General features: G+C 43.6%; 1 protein-coding gene across 2 annotated transcripts in view; it reads right to left on the bottom strand.

The window, feature by feature from the left end:
* Nucleotides 1-21,957, bottom strand: part of CEP170 (centrosomal protein 170) — a 233,486-nt gene that overhangs the window by 173,458 nt on the left and 38,071 nt on the right. For both annotated transcript variants that reach the window (XM_075596838.1, XM_075596837.1), the window contains 3 exons: nt 19,420-19,498; nt 16,636-16,694; nt 16,369-16,531 (listed from right to left, as the gene is read on the bottom strand). In XM_075596838.1, the coding sequence (XP_075452953.1) occupies nt 16,369-16,531; nt 16,636-16,694; nt 19,420-19,498 (301 nt within the window). The remainder of the gene's footprint in view (nt 1-16,368; nt 16,532-16,635; nt 16,695-19,419; nt 19,499-21,957) is intronic.

The following is a 21,957-nucleotide window of genomic DNA, read 5'->3' as shown; positions in this document are numbered from 1 at the left end:
CTCACTCCAATCTGAAATCTCCAAATTTATCTGGGGAGGTAAAAAACCGAGAGTAAGTAAATTAAATATGAAAAGATCTGTGGTGGCGGGCGGCCTAGCAGTACCCTGCCTGGTATCATATTACAAGGCGGCGCAATTAAGTCAGATTGTACAATGGCAATCTAACCCAAAGTTAAAGAGATGGGTGGAATTAGAAAATGCTGCACGTGCACCTCTGGAACTGAGCAGCTTAATTTGGTTACCTAAAACAGCGTGAAAATTCACCGCCATGCCGCTATCCTCGGTGACCAACTCAGTGTCAATTTGGGAGTCTACGAAAATTCGGCATTCCCTCACGACAAAACATTCCATGGCGACACCCATCTGGAATAATCCTGATTTCGCTCCGGGTCTGTCAGTTAGTAATATCTCAATCTGGAGACAGAGGGGCTACAATCGGATTAGAGATCTGGAGGGTTATGACAGAAAAATCAAAACATTCGACCATATCAGGGAAGAAAAAGAGATCCCCCACTCAGAATTCTTTAGATACCTCCAGATCAGGGCATTTTATAACAAATTTGCCCCATACCCCCTATTAACATCTTTCGAAAAGCTCTGTCTGGATGAGACCGACACGAAGGGACTTACATCTCAGCTATACAGAGAAGTGATCAGTTCTGGTGAACATGAGCAGCAGATACCCTCATTCCGATCTCAATGGGAAACAGATCTGGGAGAAAACTTAGAGGATGAAGAATGGAGCGCTATATTTATGGCCACAGCGAAGAGCTCCATATGCACCACACTCAAGGAGAACGCATATAAAGTCCTAATGCGATGGTACCTCACCCCACTGAAATTATCAAGGTTTGTGCCGGGTTCTTCCCCCCTGTGCCCCGGCCAGTGCGGAGGAACAGCCGACCTGTTACATATGCTGTGGTCTTGCCCACAGATCTCTCCACAGTGGGAGGCGATTAGACATTGGATACAGAGACTGTTTGATCTCCCCATTCCCCCAGACCCGTGGTTGTTCCTCCTGAACAGGCCATTAACGGGCCTTTCCAAAGCACATAACAAACTAATTGCCCATTTTGCAATTGCAACGCGGTGCGAGATCGCAGCATTATGGAAACAATCTGATATCCCAACCATCCCAAAGATTCGGAATCGAATTTGGTTCATTTGCCAGATGGAAAAGTTATCGAGTTTGGTTAACGATAATGGTGACAATTTTCTAAAAGTGTGGACGCCTTGGCTGGCACAGACAGATATCCCGGGGATTGAGAGGTCCTCAATATGGCTCTGATAGCAGTAGATGCATTCTCCTTGGGAGGGACTCCCAGGAAGTATTATATACCCCCAAGATCCTATATAGCAGCATTATAATGTCAGGAATGTGAGAGACGACTCAACTTGCAAGCGTCTGAGATGCTTGGCACGGGGCCTCGTGTTACATCTACTACCAACGCACTCCCCCTACCTCACCCCCAACCTACCCAACTCCCCTCCCCATCCCTCCTCGACCTCCCCTCCCTTTTCCTTAATTTTTTTTTTTTGTGAGTGTGTATTGTCTCCCCTTTTAAGTTGAGTTATAAGTGTCTGTTTGTCCACTTAAGTAGAGACGTCTTGGACTGTATAGTCCACACCAAAATACCCGGAAGACCGGGTCCCGAAGCACAGTAGGACCTCGTTGCTACTTACACAGTTGTTAAAATATTGTTTACATACAAGACAAAAGTATTCTGTACTGTATTTTATGCTGTTTTGATTCAATAAAAAAATTTAAGTTAAAAAAAAAAAATAGGAAACGGTTTAAGGTGTATTTCTGTAACTCCGGTTCCGAAGGTCGTAGCAAGTCGCAAATTGGACCCTAGGGTGTCCCAGTTCCGGCTTTGAGAACTGGGGTGTTTGGACCCGCTGGACCCAACGGAACCGGATATTTTACTTTGTTTGTGTTTTATCTTTAATGCTGTGTTCCGAGGTATGGATAAAACCCAGAGGAAATTCCTTTGCATACCAGGGTAGCATATGGCCAGAAAGGCGACCCAATGTCTAGGACTTAAGTATTGTTCAAAGGATTTTGTCACCCTCACTGTTTACCTGGGGGCGGAGACGGCTCAAACCAGAGCAGTCTTTAAGTGTCCCATTTCACACCTCACAACAAAGAATATCCTGCCATGAATTCCGTTTGGTAGACTAGCTGGCATTCCTGATGCAGATGAGGGGCTACAGAAATGAGAACCCAGAGTTCTAATGCGCCTGTGCCAACTAGCTGGGGGGCATGTATCAAAATGTGTTCCCACGTTAATGAGTGGCTAGAGGTAATTGAAGACCAATCACCTGTACTCAATGTTAAGGATAGGGTTACAAAAGGTGTATAAACTGTTGTCCACCCTTTATCCTTTTTCTTCTGATATCATCTTGATTGTACCTGATTGCGAGAGAATTGCTATGCAACATACTTCTCATCCCCCATCCCCAAAGTAAGTGTACTTCTTGTCTGTTACTGTATTATATCGTGTGTTCACCTATCCAAAGGAATAAATCTACTTTATTATATCTAAGCCTCGTTCAGTTCAAACCCAGTTATTTGGTGTAAATTACAACCTGTGTAGGCTATCGTCACAGGGACAGTCATAGGAACGATGTGGGGGAAGCATATCTGCGCTCTTCTTGTTACACACATCCAAAAACTGAGTATGGAGTTGGCTGTAGACTTTCTTGGGAAGAAGAAATCTTATGTATTCCCATACACTCTGGTGTAGGAGTCTTAGGTAGGCAGGCTAGCTAGCAATGCTCTGAGGTAAAAGTGAGTATCTTGGTCTTCCAGTCAATTAGTGGGTTGTTGATCATGAGCCATGAAATTCTCAAAATCACCGAAAACAAAGGTGAAGGAATAAGACTAAATGAAATCTTCAAGAGACAACAAAGAGTAGGGAGTGATCACAGGACCATACTAATTGAATGAAGTGTTTAAGTACATAAGTGAGGTAATCAAATGGTGGGTGCAAACTGTGAACTGAAAGTGAATCAGAAAACTAAATGAAATCTTCTCCTGACGATTGGGATCCATGAATACTGTTAAATTACTTAGTTTTTTTTTTAAGTATGATGGTGTTACAGGCAGCACTCCCAAGTCAAGTTATAAAATGTCTGATGCACGGGAACGGCAGCAGGGACCCTGAGCCCTCCCAAAACTATAGTACAGAAATGGTGGTGTCCCCAGCACTCAAAGGAAATATAACAAAACGACACTGGAGTATGCCAATAGAATATATTGTATTAAAAAAAAACAATCTTGCGGATGCTATAAACTATCAAATAGGGGCTCTTTTTGTACAAACAGTTGCCGAAATGGCATGGTGGGGAGGGAGGGGAGTGGGGGAAAAAGAAAACAAGGGGGCGTGAAAGCTAAGGGAAATGCCGTAATGGCAAAAACAGGACAGAGCTAATGTGATAGAGTAAGGGCGGCATCTTTCCAGAAGGGGTACACGGGCGCGGTTTGCACAGGCACTGTGTTTTGAACAGGCGCAGCGATTGTAGCTGCACGCAATTCATGTACTTCAGGTTAGGCGGAGGCAGCACGTTCTTCCAAGCGGAATGCACGTTTTTCCACGCGAACAAGATGGTTGTAAATATGTCTTTCTTGATCTTGGAAGTCAACCATGGAACGTTGCAAGTCAATAAATCAGCTGAGCCTGGGTACGGTCTGTTTCGGCGGAATCCATGGTAGATGTCACGGGAGACCAAGACTTACACACAAATTAATACTGGGATTCTGCACTGAGCACACAAGTTGAGTAAAATAAATTATAATTTATTTCTTTTCAGACAGACACACAAATCTTCACAATATACACTCAATAAAACACTTACTGGGATGGAGAAAGGAAAACAAATGTCCTTGGACACGAAAAAGTCTCTGGCACCCCTGCACGCATGCAAGTGGGTGCGCAAAAGGATCCATGTAGCAGTACCTGGCTAGGGCACAACTTGCTAGTCCCATACCTGTATCTCAGCCAACAGGAAAAAGTTTGTTCAGTCCTTACAGGGTTCGTTCGGAAACCCTTAGCTATAACGATTTCCAGAAGAGGGGGATGATCCTTGGTTACGATCTTCTTAACCCTTCACACTCCGGAACCGTTGACGCTTGAACTTGGTTGAATCGTTGTTAAAATCAGGTGAATCTGACTGAGACTAGGCTGCAGGCATTTTTATAGGGTTCACGGTCCAATACATAACATATGCACCCAATCCCGCCCATGGAAATATTTTTCCCACCTATCCACCGACTTGCCAGTACTTCGCAGAAAGGGCAGAAGCTGCCTCCCGGTTTGCACGGAACATGTTTCAGCTTTACACCTGAACTCCTTAGCAAACCGGGGTCAGCCCCTTACCTGGCGACACTGAGTCTGGGGTTTGGCCACCAAGTGTGAAGTACCCATACTTTACACCGGTATCTGGCACTCACAATATCCCGGCCATCCTAACACCTAGGATTGCTGAGGCTTTTCAACTCCAGACTTCTCATAAGACATTGAGGCACCCTCTCTGCAGGGTGTCTTTGAAGCACGGAGTTGAGAAATCCCTCAGTTCATTCACCCTTTGCATATTTGCATGCTAAAGGATTTTTCCCAGGCTCAAAGATAAAGTTTTTCTGTCTTCACATGTAAAACCATCAGAAGAATACAGTTTATTAATCAAGTATGTTCTGCTTGTGTCACTACTATAAACTTTGTGTGTGTGTGTGTGTGTGTGTATGGTATCTTTATTCCTCACTTGACTCCACAATTGGAGTACTAGCTTATTCCGATCGCGAGTTAGCTTCTTTAAATGAACGGGCTATGATGTGGTTGTCGGTTTAACCCACTTCTCACATCAATTGACTTTCCCCCTTTCAAGTTAAGAAGCTAACAAGGTAACGGATACATTTTGACATAAACCACTTCAGCTAGACCGCAAACCACTTAATCAATTAACCTTGCGGCTGCGAGGTCTAGGGCTTAGAAAGCGATACCTATGTTTCAAAGCGACCACCCATACACAGCCACGCGTCTTCAATTAGCGCTTGGTTTAGCGCTCACAGCTCCCACTTGTGTCCCAAAACCAATTGGCACACTTTATATACATTCCTATTACTGCAGCTAGGGAATGAGCTGCAAAATGGGGACAAGAAAGATGGTGTAGGGGGAAACAGTGTGGTGCACATAGTTAACCCCTTCAGTCCCAATGCGATTTAGGGTTAATCAGCCGGTTATAATGCCTTTATTAATGGCCTGATTAACCCCTCTATCGCCACAGTAGGTCCTGTTTATTCTGTCAGGTAGAGCACTATTGCAGGAGTGGATCCCAGTGGCAGGAACAGCATGGAGCAGGCAGAGGTCGGAGGCAGATGGCAGAAAGCGTGGTCGGGGTCACAAGCAGAAGTCGTGGCAGGCGGCAGATAGCGTGGTCGGGGTCACAAGCAAGGTCAGCAACGAGAAGCAGGAACAGGACTAGGACTCGGGAACAGGACAACAGCAAACAGCAGCAAAAGCAACAGCAGCAGAAAATACAGGAACTCAGCAGGTGCTGGAGGAACCAGTATAAACAAGCAAGGAGGTACAGGAAAGGGAGGTTTAAATAGGGGTCTGGCTGCAGGCATTGGACAGGTGCAAAGGTGTCTCGAAAGTTCTTTGAGAGAGTTAGCAAGAGCAGCAGCAGTCCCGGTGGATGTGCATGGGTACTGTAGGCTACAACCTAAAACACCTCCGGTGCAGTTGCCACGCATGGTCGTAGCACCGTAGGATTACAGCTGCGGGAGGTTCAATTCAGAAGCATGAACCCCTCCGCAGCTCCATCATGGAAGACATCATCCTCAGCGCGTGGACTTTTGCTTGATCGACCGCACCGCCAAGGAAAGCAAGTCAGGCATGATGATTGAAAATGCCTCAGTTTCTTGCCAAAATGGTCTTAACACTTAGACCCGCAAATAATTCAATAGACCCTTACGCCATTCATTTTTATTCAAATGTCATTTTATGGTGCAGAAGCACCATGCTGTCTGTGCTGGTGCTTATGTATTTGGCAGTCTGGTTACATCCCTATCTGTAGGGATAGCAAACATGTGTCCACTGTCATAATGGGTTCCAGAGAAGAACATTTTGGTAAGCAGACAATAAATGCTATTTTCCTGTAACCCATGGCAATTGGCACTGTAGGGACATACCAAAGCCACAAAATAGGGAGGGGAATAAAAACCACACCATATTTGCATCAACAAATGTAATGATACCACAGACTGAATACATTTTCGATCAAAGCTTGCGTCAGCTGAAGTCTAAATGCCCAATCTAATATATTTCATTTATGTATTGTTGACAACCATACGGGTGCCTTGCAGATTTGTGCAGGGGATGCTAATGCCTTATACGCCCATGATGTAGCAACTGCTTTTGTCCAATAAGCCTTCAGGCCTAGTGGAGCACTTTCGCCTTTCTGCTCGTATGCCTTTGTCACGGTAGACCAAGTCTTTTTACACATTTATATTTTTGGGATCATTCAATAGACAAAACAAGGCAGTGAAATAAAATGGGGTTTATTTAGATAAAACCTGGGCAATACAATAAAACACAAAATACAGAAATATACACACTTACTGGGATCTGGGGTATGAGATCTAGCCTTTATTAGGTGCAGGGTGCCCCCTTGCAAAGGCTTACCCTGAACGGAACCTTGTTCCGGACGCTGGACCAAGATTCGGCAGAAAATCCTGACCAGGACCTATTCCCGATAGTCCTGGAACTGGTTTCGGCAATAAATCCTGACCACGACCGCTACTTCGATTTGTAGAACTTGGCCGCAAAAGACAGGACTTAGTCTCTGCGAGGCAGACTTTTCTAGCTTCAAAACGAAACCGGTTGGTCTGCTATTTCTAACAGAGCAACTTTGAAAAGCCCGCCCTAGCTTCATCGACTCAAGTCACAGGATGGACTGGTTCTCCAACTTGGCCATCTCCTTACATACACTCCGCTAAGCTAGCCTCAGCATGGAGGTAGGAGGACCAATCAGAGGGTGGAAATTCCTCCCATCCAGCCAATAGGAATAGGGTCTCGTCCTTTGGCTGATGTCTGAGGAGGCGTGCCAAGTCAGCTCAAAAAGACGGGTGAGTAGGAAAAATGATTTAGCCAATTGGAGAAGCGCCTACGAGCTGTATCTCCCCCAGCTAACTCATTGCCACCCGCTGGGCAGGCTCCACCAAGTCTGGCAGATACAAAAGGTGTCCCCACAGGTGCCCTTTGTTCTCCAGTCTTGGCAATTCGCCCTTCCACGCCCACCAAACAGTCTTCTGGACATCCTTTCCTCTTTGAATTACGGACTCTATACAGACATGCCGGAGTCTTATAACAAATGTCTAAAACATTATAACATACACTATAATAAAGTATACACTTTGGGGAACCTTATACTTATAAGGGAAATGGTTTGGGGATATTTAGGCTCAAAATCCAGGAGTCTGGGGGACACTGGGTTGCCCCAGTGTAATTCACCCCGCATACCGGCAAATCATGCCTGCTCGCCGGGGAAAATTAAAGGACTACCGGTAACTCTGGCCCCCGAATTCCTGTAACAAAATAATTGTATTTCTACCCATATATCCCCCCCTAAAACTGACACACAAGAAATCTCACAGTTCTAGGGCCAAGGAAACATGAAAGCAGAAAAAAGCAGGGGCCACTTTATTTTCTACATGTATAATCCCTGGTCCCTGGATTATGGTGTTTATGTACCTACCAGGGACCCCACGGTTTCAGGGGTAACTAAAGGGCTTAAACTTTATTAGATAGCCCTACCGTCACACTTTGAAGCTCACTTCTCTTTGCCTTCAGTGCCTTCAATAGGGAATCCTCTCACACAGCTGATCGGCACTAACATGATGTGTGCCCTACATGTTTCATCAGCTGATGCACTGACTAACCAGAGGGCTTAACCTTTATTAGATTTATCCCCTACCGTCACAGCCTTCCAGAAAATGCAATTATCCATCTAGATATGGTCACCTTGGACACTGCTAGCCCACTCATACAGTAGGTCCCTTGGGGAGGACAAACAGCCTATCACACTTTCTGAGACTCTGTACTCAAGAAGGTCTTTAAGCATCTCATCACATCCTCTTTCTGATTTCCCGGATTCTGGCAAAAGGAGGTTATCACAATCTCCTGGTTGATGTGAAACGCCGACACAACCTTGGCCTATTATGGAAATGAGAAATGCAGTTTTCCATGATAGCAACTTCAAAAGGATCTGGTGCAATGGTTCAAAAGGAGGTACCGTTAGTGCTTCTAGTACCAGAGAGGTACCAGAGAGGTCCCCATGTTAGGACATTAGATCTAACTTCAAGTCTTAGGCCCGGGCCATAGAGGTGTGGGGAGAGCGGAGGCGCGCTAACGCTGAGGCTCGCCTGCTTCAGTCAGCGCGATTGCACGGACTTGCAGGCGAGCCAGCGTGCGCGAAGAGAGCCGGGGGGAGGTGGTTGGAGGCGGGGCAGTGACGTCGCTGGGCCAATCGCCCGCGACGCACTGACGTCAATGTCACGGCGCCGACGTCACGGCGCCGTGACGTTGACGCTGCAGTGCAGTGATTGGAGGTTTTCAGCCGACAGCACGCTGAAAAACAGCTTGGCGCTCGGCTGAAACCTCCAACGCCTGAGCACGCCTGCGGACGCTCGTGTGAGCCCCCTCTCAAGGCATCCTCATTGAGGATGCAGGGGCTCAGCGCGGAGCGTCCGCACGCCTCAGCACGGCTGGTCCATCTATGGACGCAGCCTTAATCGCTTGACTGCTTGTAAAAAAAAACTAATAGAGTATATCTGACACTACAGGCTCTTTTCCAACAGCGCTGACAATGCAGACACTTGTACCTTCAAAGAACTTAGACTGAGTCTCTGTCGAATCCTTCCTGTAGGAACTCTACTAGAGCCACCGATGCCGTTAAAAAATAAAAAAAACAATCTTGCACACACCAATCTCTGAAGCATAAACATGAGGTAATAGACTGTGAAAGGTTGTGAATGCAACAGGGTTCGTATAGCTCTATCTGAGCAGCTCCTCTCTTTCAAGACTTGTCACTCAATCTCCAGACCATCAAGGCTAGTTTCCTCAGATGTGGGTGTTGAACCAGACTTACTCCTTGAAAAATCAGCAGGGGCCATGGGATATCTATCTATTTATTAGATGAGAGAACCACAGCCATCTTGCAAATAAGGCACTATTAGTATTACTTCTGCCTAGTCCGTTTTTATTTTCCTCAATCTTCACAATAAGCGAAACTGTTGAAAAGAGATATGCCAGTGTGAATTGCCATTGGTGGCTGAGAGTGTCCACTTGCATTGCACAGGGGTGAAATTACCTTGAGCAATAACAAGTAACCTTTCTGTTGCAGTACGTATTTAAGCACATTGGCCGTATTTTATGAAAATGACCACAACATTGAACGCAGCTCTTCTATCAGTCAAGAGATGTCCAACCTAATCAGCTGCTACAGTGACTACAGCCAGAAAAAGAAAGCATCTGTGAAGACTTTCTTAAAGAGCTTCAAGAGAACCAAATCATCAACTCCAACTAGGTGTGAGGATTTTCTCTGCAGCCTAGATGACCGACGCACCAGAACGCTCTCGTCCCAAGTAAGATGGCCATGGAAACAGGAAGCCAGCCTCTCTCTAACTCTGATTGTCTCCACCTGCTCCAGGGCATTAAGGTATTGGTATACTGGGTGTGCTTCCATGTTCTAGGTTTTCCCCTGTCCTTGTTATTTGATCTTGGTTGTGGCCTCTGCCTTGTACCCTGCCTGCCTCGACCCCGGAATCGGACCTGACCATTCTTGCCTGCCTCAACCCTGAAATTGGACCCGAACATTCTTGCCTGCCAACTGTCTCGACTCCGGACCGACTATTCTTGCCTGCCTCAACCTGGAACCGGGCAACACGACCTATGCATTTCTAGACCACCGATCCCAGGCTAAGGTCGGTGAATCACTCCCAATCTCTGCCCTGTGGTTTTGTATCCTAATTTGCAGAGTAGTCCACCTCCATCCTCAAAGTCTTTCTAAATCACTCCCAAGAAGCCTTTCTAAATCCATTCCAAAAAAACCTTGTAAATCCCCTCAAGATACCCCCCAATCAGCTTCTTCCTTCCTCCAATAATTTATATTGCCTATAATGTACATAATTATATCTAATATAATATGTATCAGAATTACTGTATGTACTGCATATATTATTGACTGAGTACAAAATTCTGGGACATTTTGTGTTAAAAAGGCCTTCCTAGCCTTGGTCAGGAATGTAACCTCAATTTAGAACATTGATCCTATGGGAAAATGAATTTCGCTTTACAACGCTTCACTATCCGACGCTATTTTCAAGAACGCATTGTATTGGATAACCGAGGACCAACTGTACTAAAATATTGCACGGAGACCATAAGTATTGTCAGTGTACAGCTATATATGCATTAAAGATAACAATGAAGAGTCCAAATTACGAATTTAGACTTCAATCAAAGTAAACACTTTCAGTGTCCATATTATGGTGTATTCAGATCTTTGCCTGATATTGAATTACACTTGGATTAATTAATTTCAAACAATCTGTCATGGAGAATTCATGATGTTTAAATGTTCTATGTTTCTGGTATCAATTAAAAGGTGTTCAAGAAGTCTTTAAAAAAAAAAATTCAATCCCATGTGTCTGTGTAAGAAAGTCCATATATCGCTCTGGAAATTTTTACTGCAAATCCCATAAACTTAAAGTTATTTTACTTCGCTCATGCATATCTTTTGCTTTTATTATCTAATGCTCCAACTTCTCTAATGCTGGCAGTGATTCTCTAAACAATATGTGAATACAGATCTTATCCTCACCATTCTTCAGACTGTCAATTACAGACAAGTCAACCTTAAGAGAACATTTGAGAGTTTGCACAACTTCTTAACAAGTAAATCAATATAGTGCAGAATACTTTGTGCTTATCCTGACCCCTAGGTACGTGTCCATGGCATCTCTCGTTCCTCTTTTTCAGGCCTTTCGCAAATATTTAGTCAAAAATACATTCCCACTCCTTTATCTTCTCCCTGCAGGATGTCCAGTGGGGCTCAACTGCACCTAAGCAATTTCATGGTAGTCAACCAACAACGGAAATAGAAGTGGAGGGGGCTCCACTCGCATTTCGATCAAGCGAACCGCTTCCCAATAATCCCCTGGAAAACGAGAATTTTTACTATGACGTATATCAATAGGGCCTCTGCTGTGCAAGGGCACGTGACATACCAGGTAGTTATTTACCGCCTTTTGTTTATTTCAGTAGTTTTTAACCTCATGGAACCACAGCTAGGCAAGGCAATACAATATGTATATAAACCTATTCTAAAAAAACATTCACTTGACTCCGCCTCCCCCTCTCCGCCATATCGCTCTTCTCCTCTTTGCTTCCAAGCTTCATGAGCGACTTGTAGGCAACCGTCTAACCCACTTTCTCTCCTCTTACTCCCTGTTTGACTCTTTGCAATCTGATTTGCATCCTCTACACTCCACTGAGACAGCACTGTCATGGTAGCTTGTGACAGGTTGTAATTTACACCAAAACTATATATAAATATATATATACCTGGGTTTGAACTGGGACGAGACTTAGATATGATAAATATAATTTATTCCTTGATAAAGGTGAACACAACAGATATGTACAAATAACAGGCAAAATATAGACACTTACGTAAAATGGAAATGATGAAGCAGTCACAGCTGGACTGGCAGTTCATACAGCACTCTTTATAGTCATCAAGACACCCAAAAGCATGAAAAGACCTCTGGCAGGAAGACAGTGCATAGCGTTTCTCTCAGCAAACAAGATGGTATAGAACAGACTGAACACTTGAAGAACTTGCAAAACATGAACAACATGAAGAACAATGGATAAGGGCTTGACCACAGATTATATACCTTTTGTGGCCCTAAACATAACCTTAAGTACAGGGGATTGGTTTTCAATTACCTCCAGCCACTCACTAACGTGGGAAAGCATTCTGACCCATGCCCCCCTGCTGGTTGGCACATGCGCAGTAGAACTCTGGGGTCTCATTTCTGTAGCCCCACATATGCAAAGGGAATACCAGCCAGTCTACCCATTTGGCTTTCTGGCAGGAAAACCTTTGTTGGAAGGTGTTAAATGGAACACTTCAAAACTGCTCTGGTTTGAGCTTCCTCCGCCCTTAGGTAAACAGGGAGGGTGACAAGACCCTTTGAACAGCACTCAAATCCTAGACATTAGGGCGCCTCTTGGGGCCATCTGCTACATTATGGCCAAAGAAATTTCCTCTGGAATTTATCCATACCTTAGAATACAGTATTAAGCATAAAACATAGACGTATTAAAATATCCGGTTCCGTTGGATCTAGCAGGTCCAAACTTCCCAGTTCTCATTGCCAGAACTGGGACACCATATGATCCAAAAAGCGACTTGCTACGACCTATGGAGCCGGAGTTACACAAATGCACATTAAATCATTTTTCATTTTAATACAAAAATCTCCGCTAAAAGAAATCTCAGCTTTTCACTAAATCCCCATTGAAAACAACGGGCTCCGCCGCCATGGGTTTCAATGGAGCAACTCCGCCGTTGTAGTCAATGGGGTTTCCTACCATAGACTTTCAATGGGGAACCGCCGCCATTGAAGTCTATGAGAAAATCCACAAATCTTTACAGTCGTCCATACTCCGTCTGGTTGGTCTGAGGGGGCTGGACATGGGCATGCATTAAAGCCGGAACCTTGGCTACATGTCACCCAAATCCCATCCCTCTGGGCATTCCAGAACCGGAGATATGGACTTACACATTTCAACATTTTACACTTAGTCATTTTTTCACCATGCGGCTTTTCCCTCATTAGAATCAATGGTAAAAGCCCCGAACTTTCAAGGGGGTCCATACTCCATCGGGTTGGTCCAAGAGGGTCAAGGATGGTTCTGCAGTGATGCCGGAGCAGTGACTACAGATACCCCAAACCTTGATCCTCTGGTCCCTCCGGAACCGGAGATATGGATTCCTAAAATTCAGCATTTAACACTTAGTCATTTTTCTGAGCCGTTTCTGCCGCCGCCGGCAAAGCCTATGGCACGACCCGCTCTATCTGGTTCGACCCTTATCGGGGTTCCAGGATTCGGGGACCCGGTTGTGGTCGAGTGGGGGGAAGCCTAGGAACTAGGGGCAAAAATAATTTTATTTCTAGGGCCCCCAGAACTGTTTATTCCCACGCTAATTGACGTTGAACTTGACTCAAGTGATTTTAACTCTTTTAAAGGACATTGTATCCGCTTTGCGGTTAAGCGGTTTGGAAGGCAGCCAACTCATTCCTGAAAAGCTCTTTCGAGGGTTTCTCCATTGAAGTCAATGAGCCCATAGACTTTCAATGGGAAACCGCCGCTCTCCCTCTCGGACGCCATCTGCTGGTCTTCTCAGGAACCGGACTTCACAGCAAGATTCACCATTAAAAAGCATTGAGCCCTAATGGCGGCTTATGGGAACCTGCAAAATGGTGCCTGAAAAGGCGGGAAAACTTCACAAAGAGCTATAATCATTAAAGGACTATTAACCCTTGTGCTCCCGGATGGATTCTAGTGTGTGTGTGATGCAGACACTGACTAACACAGACATTACAATGGAACAGGGGAACAGGGGAAAATACAGTTACAGGTCATAACAAGGGTTAAATCACATTTCTGGACCTCAGTCCAGTTAACCCCTTGTCTCCCTGGTGCGGTCAGGGGTGGCCAAATGGGGTGCAACCCCTTTAATACCGGGCCACTCCCTTTCTCCCTCTACAAGTACAATCATAAGAGGGCAATTATCTACTCACAGCTAGGTCTCCCTACTAATTCTCTTGGATTTCTCTGCTGCCTTCAATACGGTTGATCAACCCCCTTCTCCACTCCATTGGCTTCAGTGAAGCAGCCTTCTCCTGGCTCACGTCCTACTCTTTCCAACTGCTCGCTCCGTGTTTCCTTCGTCCCACAAGGCTCTGTCCTTGACCCTCTTCTCTTTGTGAACAAACACAATCTTTTGGCTTTCAGTATCATTTTTATGTCGATGACACCAAAATCTCTCTCCTCCCCTGACCTCTCCCCCTCTATTCTGTTCCATATCTCCAACTGTCTCTCTGCAATCTCCTCCTGGATGTCTCACCACTACCAGAAGCTGTAAGGAAGCAGGGCTCTCACAAGCCCTCCTTACCTCTTGCAGAGGCCGTCTCCGCTTCCCCTTCTCCCTCCCAGAGGTACCCCCTCCGCAGGCATGCTGCGTGTCAGCCGACACTGACACACGCAGCCGCCATGTTGGCCGTGGGTTGGCTTTACACCGCGCGCTCCCGCTTCACAGCTGATGCCGCTTCAGGATTACAGTGCACAGTGCACACCTATCAACTTCCGCTCCACGGCACACCTCTGCTCCACCTACCTCTGTGATTGGCTCTCCCACCTTTATTACCCCAGTTCCTCCCTGGAATCATTGCTCTGCGTAGCCTTTGCTAACCTAGTGTGGATCTCCTTGTGCTTGCTTTGTGTTTCTCAGGTTTTGACCCGGCTTGGCTTACTACTCCTCCTCTGGCTCTGAATCCCGGCTTGCTCCTCACTACGTTGTCTCTCTCTCATCCCTCGATCTCGGCTTGGATCTCGACCTTCCAGACCTCTCTCGCCCCGACCCTCGGCCTCAGCATCTACCACGGTACCTCTATTCTGGATCCGGCAAGTATCTGTTTCTACAGCTATTCCTGGCCTGAAATCACTTTTACCACACTCCGGACACGCTCCCTCTGCTGTGGGTGCGTGTTACTCTACGTCCCACCTCAGTACAGGGACAGGTCTGGTCTGCGGTCAGCACTTCCGTGACATTAGCTTAACAGGTCAAAAAATAATTAATATTCTTTGCCTATCCCACTGCTACACCAACACTCTCCCTCTCTGTCAATAACACCACAATCTAAAACAACTACAGCCTGCTGTCTAAGGGTCATCTTTGACTCTAATCTCTCGTTGATTCCTCCCATTCACTCCCTCAAAGTCCTGAAGTCTTAATCTCTGAAATATCGCTAAGATCCAACCTTTACTCACTCATGATGCAACTAAAATCCTAATCCACTCACTCATCATGTCCCACCTCGATTACTGCAACTTTCTAAGTTGACATTTCCATTGTTTCCGTGTATCCAAACCCCTATATTGGCTTCCCATAGCATCTAGAATTAAATTTAAAACCCTAGTAATGACTAGTGTTTTAGCTGGTAGCTGAGCAGTGAGGCGGATCCAGCAGTGTTACAGCGCTCTGTAGAAGGCGCTCTCAGTTGGTAATGAAGAATGAAAAAGTTTTGTTAAAATTGAATTGGAGTTGAACTGGATTCAGCATTTCATCATCAACTCTGCACTGCACTCGTGCAGATTCTCTGAGGATCACAGGACTTACCATTTGAACATTTAGCGCCAGGTTTTTCTTTTTTTCTAGTAATGACTTACAAATGTCTCAACGACATCTCATCCCTAATCAACAAAACAATACCTAAACGCCCCCTTATGTTTTTTTGACGACATCTACCTTTCCTCCCACCTTACCTCCTCTCAGTCCCATCTGCAAGATTTCCCCTTTGCTGTCCCACCTGTACCATCAGACTCTCCCCCAGCATTCAGATGTTTAAAAACCCCATGAAAACTCACCTTTTCAAGGAAGCCTACTTGCCATAACTCAAACATCCTACTCCCCCTCCAACCGTATTGGGACCAGCGGTGTGGCTGGACCAATCTCTACCCTATGGATCAACCCCCCCCCCAACCCTTAATGGCTTCAGCTGTGAGACTGGGCCATATTCCACCCTGAGCCACTCAATATCCTATAACGATCAGCCACCTTACCCTTTTATTTCAACATTGTCCCTCATTCTCTCTAGATTTTAAACTCTATCAAGCAGGGCCCCCATTACCTCTTTGTATCTGTTTGTGCATGTTTGTCATCACTTATATGCAACGGTCTATTATAATATACACAACGCTGTACCTGATTGTACCACGCTGCGGAATATGTTGGCGCTTCACAAATAATAATGTTTAAAAAAAATAATGTATATTGCAAGGACAAAGTACACAAAGCTGTACATATAATTTTGCAGGCACAAAGAGTCCTTGACCCCAAAGTGCTTACAATCTAATTCATTGTGCTCCGATAAAATATGTATTCAGTTTGCCTCATGTTAATAAATATATAAATGAGTAAAAAGAATATTTTTTAAATGGATTTCTATGATTTGATCCATGAATGCTAGAGCACATGAAGAAAGAATGAGAATTTGATTTAAAGTTGTTAACCTACCAATGGCTTTGTCTTCATATTTCAATACATCCAAAGCTTTATGATGCACTTCTCCGGTTAAATCAGGTACCTTTAAATCTGGAGCTTTGGATGTGGATGGTTTTGATCCTTCCACATATGAGGATTTGTGGGACAATTGTAACTGGCTTGTAAATTTTTCATGCTATAAGAAAATGAAAAATATATACAAATTTATGTGGTGTTCTCCTGCCAGGTTAAAAAATAGAACATTGGTAAATATAAAACATAAGTCATAAGTTGAATTACCTTAAGTGCCTCCTCAGGGACCCTCATTTCTCCACGGACAACAGTAAAAAGATTAGTATGTATGGTGCGCTAAGGAAACAAGCCAAATATTGAAATGCAAGGAAAACTAAAGGCACTCGCACAACTAAGCCAAATTATATAGGCAAAAAGAATTTTAAAAATATATATTAATAGTACATGTGTCAATATTCTGAAAAAATATATACATTGGTTTATTATTACAATAATATCTTAAAGATAAAAAATATAATTTAGCTATACATTAAGAAAATGTATATGACACACCACATTTAATTTTAAATATTTTGGGCATCTGAGCTACTCCTGGACCATTACCTAGCTGTCAATCTTAAATCAGATTACATTTGACACAGCCTACTACAGGAGGGTCCCGGGCATGCGGCGGGTTCCGTTCTAAGGGCCCGTCGCAAAGCGAAAATCGTCGGAAAGCGGAACCGGCGAATTTTGGTATGTGCTCGTGCGCAGACGGGCAATGCGCCGTTCTACGCATGCACAACCTCAGCAAACCCCCCCATTCTGCGCATGCGCGATCCCGGTCCAGCCCATTCTGCGCATGCGTGACCTTGGACTGGCCCGTTCTGCGCATGCGCGACATCAGACTGGCCCGTTCTGCGCATACACAGACATGGTGTCCCCCTTCTCGGTGCCGCCGTATCGCCGAAAAGCGGGGCGCCGAGAAGCGGGCCTTGCTGTATTAGAAAACAACTTTTTTTATGGGTAGGAAAATGGAGCAAAAAACAATTTTATTAAATATAGCTATCTGGTATGGTAATCCGTACCTGTTCATCTTTCTTAGGAGTTGCAGTTATGTCGCAAGTTATAGTAACTACAATGTGTCAGAGTGAAGATCATATGATTTATTCTCTGTACTTTGTAGTTAATAATGTTATTACTTAGTCGGAAGGACATAGTATTGTATCTGAAGTCAGTAATCCGAATGATTGATGTGTGGACCTTCACTGCCCTGGTGTATAGCACTTTGACTTGCAACTGCTCTACCAGCTGTTACTGATAATGCTGCTAGTGCCTCTTGTTATCTCCTAACTTAACCTTGCACCTTAAAACAATGAATTAGCCTTACCATATTAGATTGTTGGCTCACTTATTTTAAATTTATGTGGAGCACACCCTGCACGAATTAGGCTAAGGCCCCGCTGCATGCACGGGCACACCCACCTTGCGTCCTGGCTGCGTGTGCACGGCACTTCACCGTGACCTGCAGTCTGTAGGGAGCAGTTTTTAGGGGCGTGGCCAAAATGGGTCAGGTGGACACAGTCTTGATGCACATTTTCTGATGTGTGTGTATGTCTGTGTGTCTGTCTCTGTGTGTCTGTCTCTGTGTGTGTGTGTGTGTGTGTGTGTGTGTGTGTGTGTGTGTGTGTGTGTGTGTGTGTGTGTGTGTGTGTGTGTGTGTGTGTGTGTCCAGCATTGAGGACTGAGCATGGTTGAGGAAGGATCCATCTCCCTGTCGGCGATCTCCCCTCCTCATTGGCTCCCTGCCACACCACGTGATGCATCACCGCTCGGGGTCACAATCCTACTGTAGCCCCTGCTGACGCGTCAGTGCGCAATGAGCCGGGGAGCGAGGAGGGACTGGGGACAGCTAGGGATGAGGTATGGGGCAGGTGAGAGGCGCGCGCACCGCCGGATGCAGCGGGGACCTAGCCTTACCAGCTGCAGCGGAATAATCATGAACTTAGGCAGTGGTTATGCTAAATGTTATATTAATTACAGGTGGCATAGAGCTAAACAGAATAGACCTTGCTAGTTATAGTACCCAACAGGACAGACCCTTGAAACTCCCTGTGTCCACTCACAAAGTTTCACTCCCTCAGGAGCTTTGTCAGGGGCTCCAGCACTGCACAGGCGCCAGGACTAAAAGTTCCCTGTATTAAGTGCAAAAATTAAAAGTAATTTCAGATATATTTGATCTGTGACCTGTAACTTGAAGGCCCTTGATATATACTCTAAAACGTATTCAAACTACAGCTCAATAGTGATGAACAAAAACATTTTTTTTTTAAATACTAGCATACAGTACTATAAAGCCAAGGGAGAAGGAGTGGCTGAGTGGGTAAAGACACTGACTCTTTAAATAATGACACTGAGTTTTAATCAGGGCTCCCTAGTTAAATTCATGCTGTCAGTTCCTTGTGACCGTGGGCAAGTAATTATCTTCCTGTGCCTCAGGCACAAGAAACATAGATTGTAAAATCATCTGGGCACGGACTATCTGTAAAAATTCCTATGTGCTACATAGCACACATTATACTGTAATTGTGAAGCACTTTGAGTCCCATTGGAAGAAAAGCACTACATGAAATAAAGTTATTATTATTATTATTATTATTATTATATAAGTAGACATTTCTTATAGCATTAAAAATACAATGTAACCTTGCAGTAAAAAACAATCTGAAATAAATGCCCAGTTCAAAAGAAAGCTTGTTATAATAACATGAAAATACATTTTGTCTAATGTATTTAGCCCACAGAACATGAAAATCATAGGTGGAGATTCACTAACCTTGATGTGGGGTCTGACCCGGCGTTAACTGCCCTACTAATACTAGATAGGGGTGTGATATCCTGCACTCAGTGAACCCTGATCATAGTGCCAACAACATACAGTAAAGGTGGTTAATTGCAGTGACAGATATTTGACATAAATCGGAATTATTTAGATATTCCTGAAATCAATTCTAGGGCAGACAAAATATACTAAAAAGCATGAATTATTAGACACAAACATTGAAAGGATATCATATCCAAATCTCAGTTTATCCTCAAGCTTCAAAGTAATGTAGGTTTGTTCTGGAATCCTGCCATCATTCACAAATGTCTAAAAATACAAAACATTTTAGATTGTTAAATATTAAGTTAGTCACAACAGAAAAGTCTTTAAAAAAATATGTACATGAAAATGTCCTGAATCTATAGTATGACAAAAGCCATAAGATCAGTAGAGGATATCTATCTCTGCCTGTTACTACAGTAATACACTTTTGCATTGATGATCATCTTGTTAGGCTAACTAAAGTTATTTGTTACTGCAATAAAAGTATTCAACCTATTTATTGAAATATGTCTGCACAAGGTGATAAGTAGGGAGACCGTTCCATGTACCTGACATGTACATGTAACATATACTTGGCATGTAACGCTTGATTTAACCGTATTTGATGTACATGCCCCTCATCATATTGTCTATTTTAATATAATTTACAACACAATGAGAGTTGTGCGCTCTCTTTTGTTTCTTTCTATCAGCTACACAAGATGTTGAGCCATCTTTCCTGACTGGCAGCAGACTCTCTGGTTGTATATTAACAAGTCCCTATACCACATTAATCATTTAATAATATATTGATATTATTTAATATTATAAATCATTAATATTCACAGATTTTGAAGGGTTTTTCACAATCACAATTTATTTATTATATTTTCCTATTGCAGAATTTTAACCACATGGTATATATAATTATCACAACTGTTTGCGCAGATTTGTTCATTTTTGTTTTTCTATTTTTTTCAAGCAATTTGTTTATGAGTAGCTAACAATACACCATAATATCTCTGCATTTCTGTCAAATCAATGATAAAACTTTGCATAACTACAGATGCAGCCAGAGTGATATTCCCCATGGCCGGAGATTGCTCTTGGACATCACGTCTATTCTCGACAACAGGGGGAGGAGGAGGGGAGGGGGGGGGTAACACTGGCTACAGCTATGTTTATATGTTGCACAATTCCATGTTTGCAATTGTTATATTGCTCTCATTTTTGGGTTTATGTTTTGTAGTATTGTGACTTCCTCCTTTTGGTTTATGTTCCTCTCCTATTTTCTACAGTAATTTAACAGGCTTAAAATGTAGAGGTTTGAGAGGTTCTTCCCTACAAAAATGTAATGGGACGTTTTAGGTTAATTTAAAACCTCTCTCTTAGGGTTTGCCTTTGAGAGTGTTTGTGAATAAGGGGTCTGTCTATAAACTATGAGATATGAAAGAAGCTTAATGCAGAATGTTAAAACATAATTTAGATGTAAGAAATGATTAATAATGTTGTACTGAAAGCTCTTACGTAATATAAAAAAAAATAGTGACTTTAAAAGGATGTTCGAAAACAACAAAAAAGAGTACCAAAATGGAGCACACTGGTATACCGAAAGAGTGAAAATCACAATTTATTAATAAACTTAAAAACAAGGGAGAAAAGTTTAAAATGAAGGGGGACGCATCCAAACTCCTCGGATCAACACACTGGGACAAAAGGGTGGATCTTGGACATATAACAAAGATACATGTGACCTAGTACAAAATACAGAGTGATAATCAATATCAAAACATGATATAAAGTAACTCTCCAGGTACAAGTAATGTAATACCTATAGACCTGAGGAGGACAGAGGCAATGTAACTGGAAAGAGTTGCTACGAATATACGCACACACACACACACACACACACACACACACACACACACACAGAAAAAGCAGTAATAAAGTACTGAAAGTACTGCACATAGATGTTTTGAAGCTAGTAATGCGCATAAATAACTAGCTTAGACAGCCGAATAGTGACTGTAGTAGTGTGAGAATCACAACTAATTTGAAGAGGTCAGTCCAAATAAAGAACAAAGTCCAGGATTAAATCCTATCCTCAATACATCACCAAAAAAATCAGTTGGTGCTAATGCACTGTCCCTGGAGCATGGAGAGGAGAAAGGGGTCCCCCTGCAAGAGTTCCCCTCCAACGCATTTCGACAACAGTCTTCTCTGGGAGTGGGTTTTAATACAAGAGGAACTGACTATTTATAGGCACAAAGCGCTAAACGAATTTGCGCCAAAATGGAGTAAAAACAGCTGTGTAATGTCAATTATTAGCAATGGAGTGGCTACAGAGAAAATCTCCATATCCATATTATATGTCCAAGATCCACCCTTTTGTCCCTTTGTGGTGATCCGAGGAGTTTGGATGCGTCCCCCTTCATTTTAGACTTTCTCTCTTGTTTTTAAGTTCATTAATAAATTGTCATTTTCACTCTTTCGGTATACCAGTGTGATCCATTTTGGTATTTTTTTTTGTTGTTTTCATATTATTATTGTTCCAGAAGCACCCGTGTCTATTGTTACAGTAATATATATTTGACAGCTTTCGGTAACCATCCTTTATATTAGGCGTATATAGGATATATACTTTATATTAGGCGTGCATGCGGCATACTGTGTGGTTGCGTTAAAAGGATGTACATTAGTATTGTTTACTTTTGCGTAACTGTTCATTTTCAAATTTTCAACAT

This window comes from Ascaphus truei, chromosome 4 (genome assembly GCF_040206685.1).
Source record: "Ascaphus truei isolate aAscTru1 chromosome 4, aAscTru1.hap1, whole genome shotgun sequence".
Lineage (NCBI taxonomy): Eukaryota > Metazoa > Chordata > Amphibia > Anura > Ascaphidae > Ascaphus > Ascaphus truei.
Note: the sequence above shows the minus strand (reverse complement) of the source record. Positions and strands in the feature narration are given on the sequence as shown.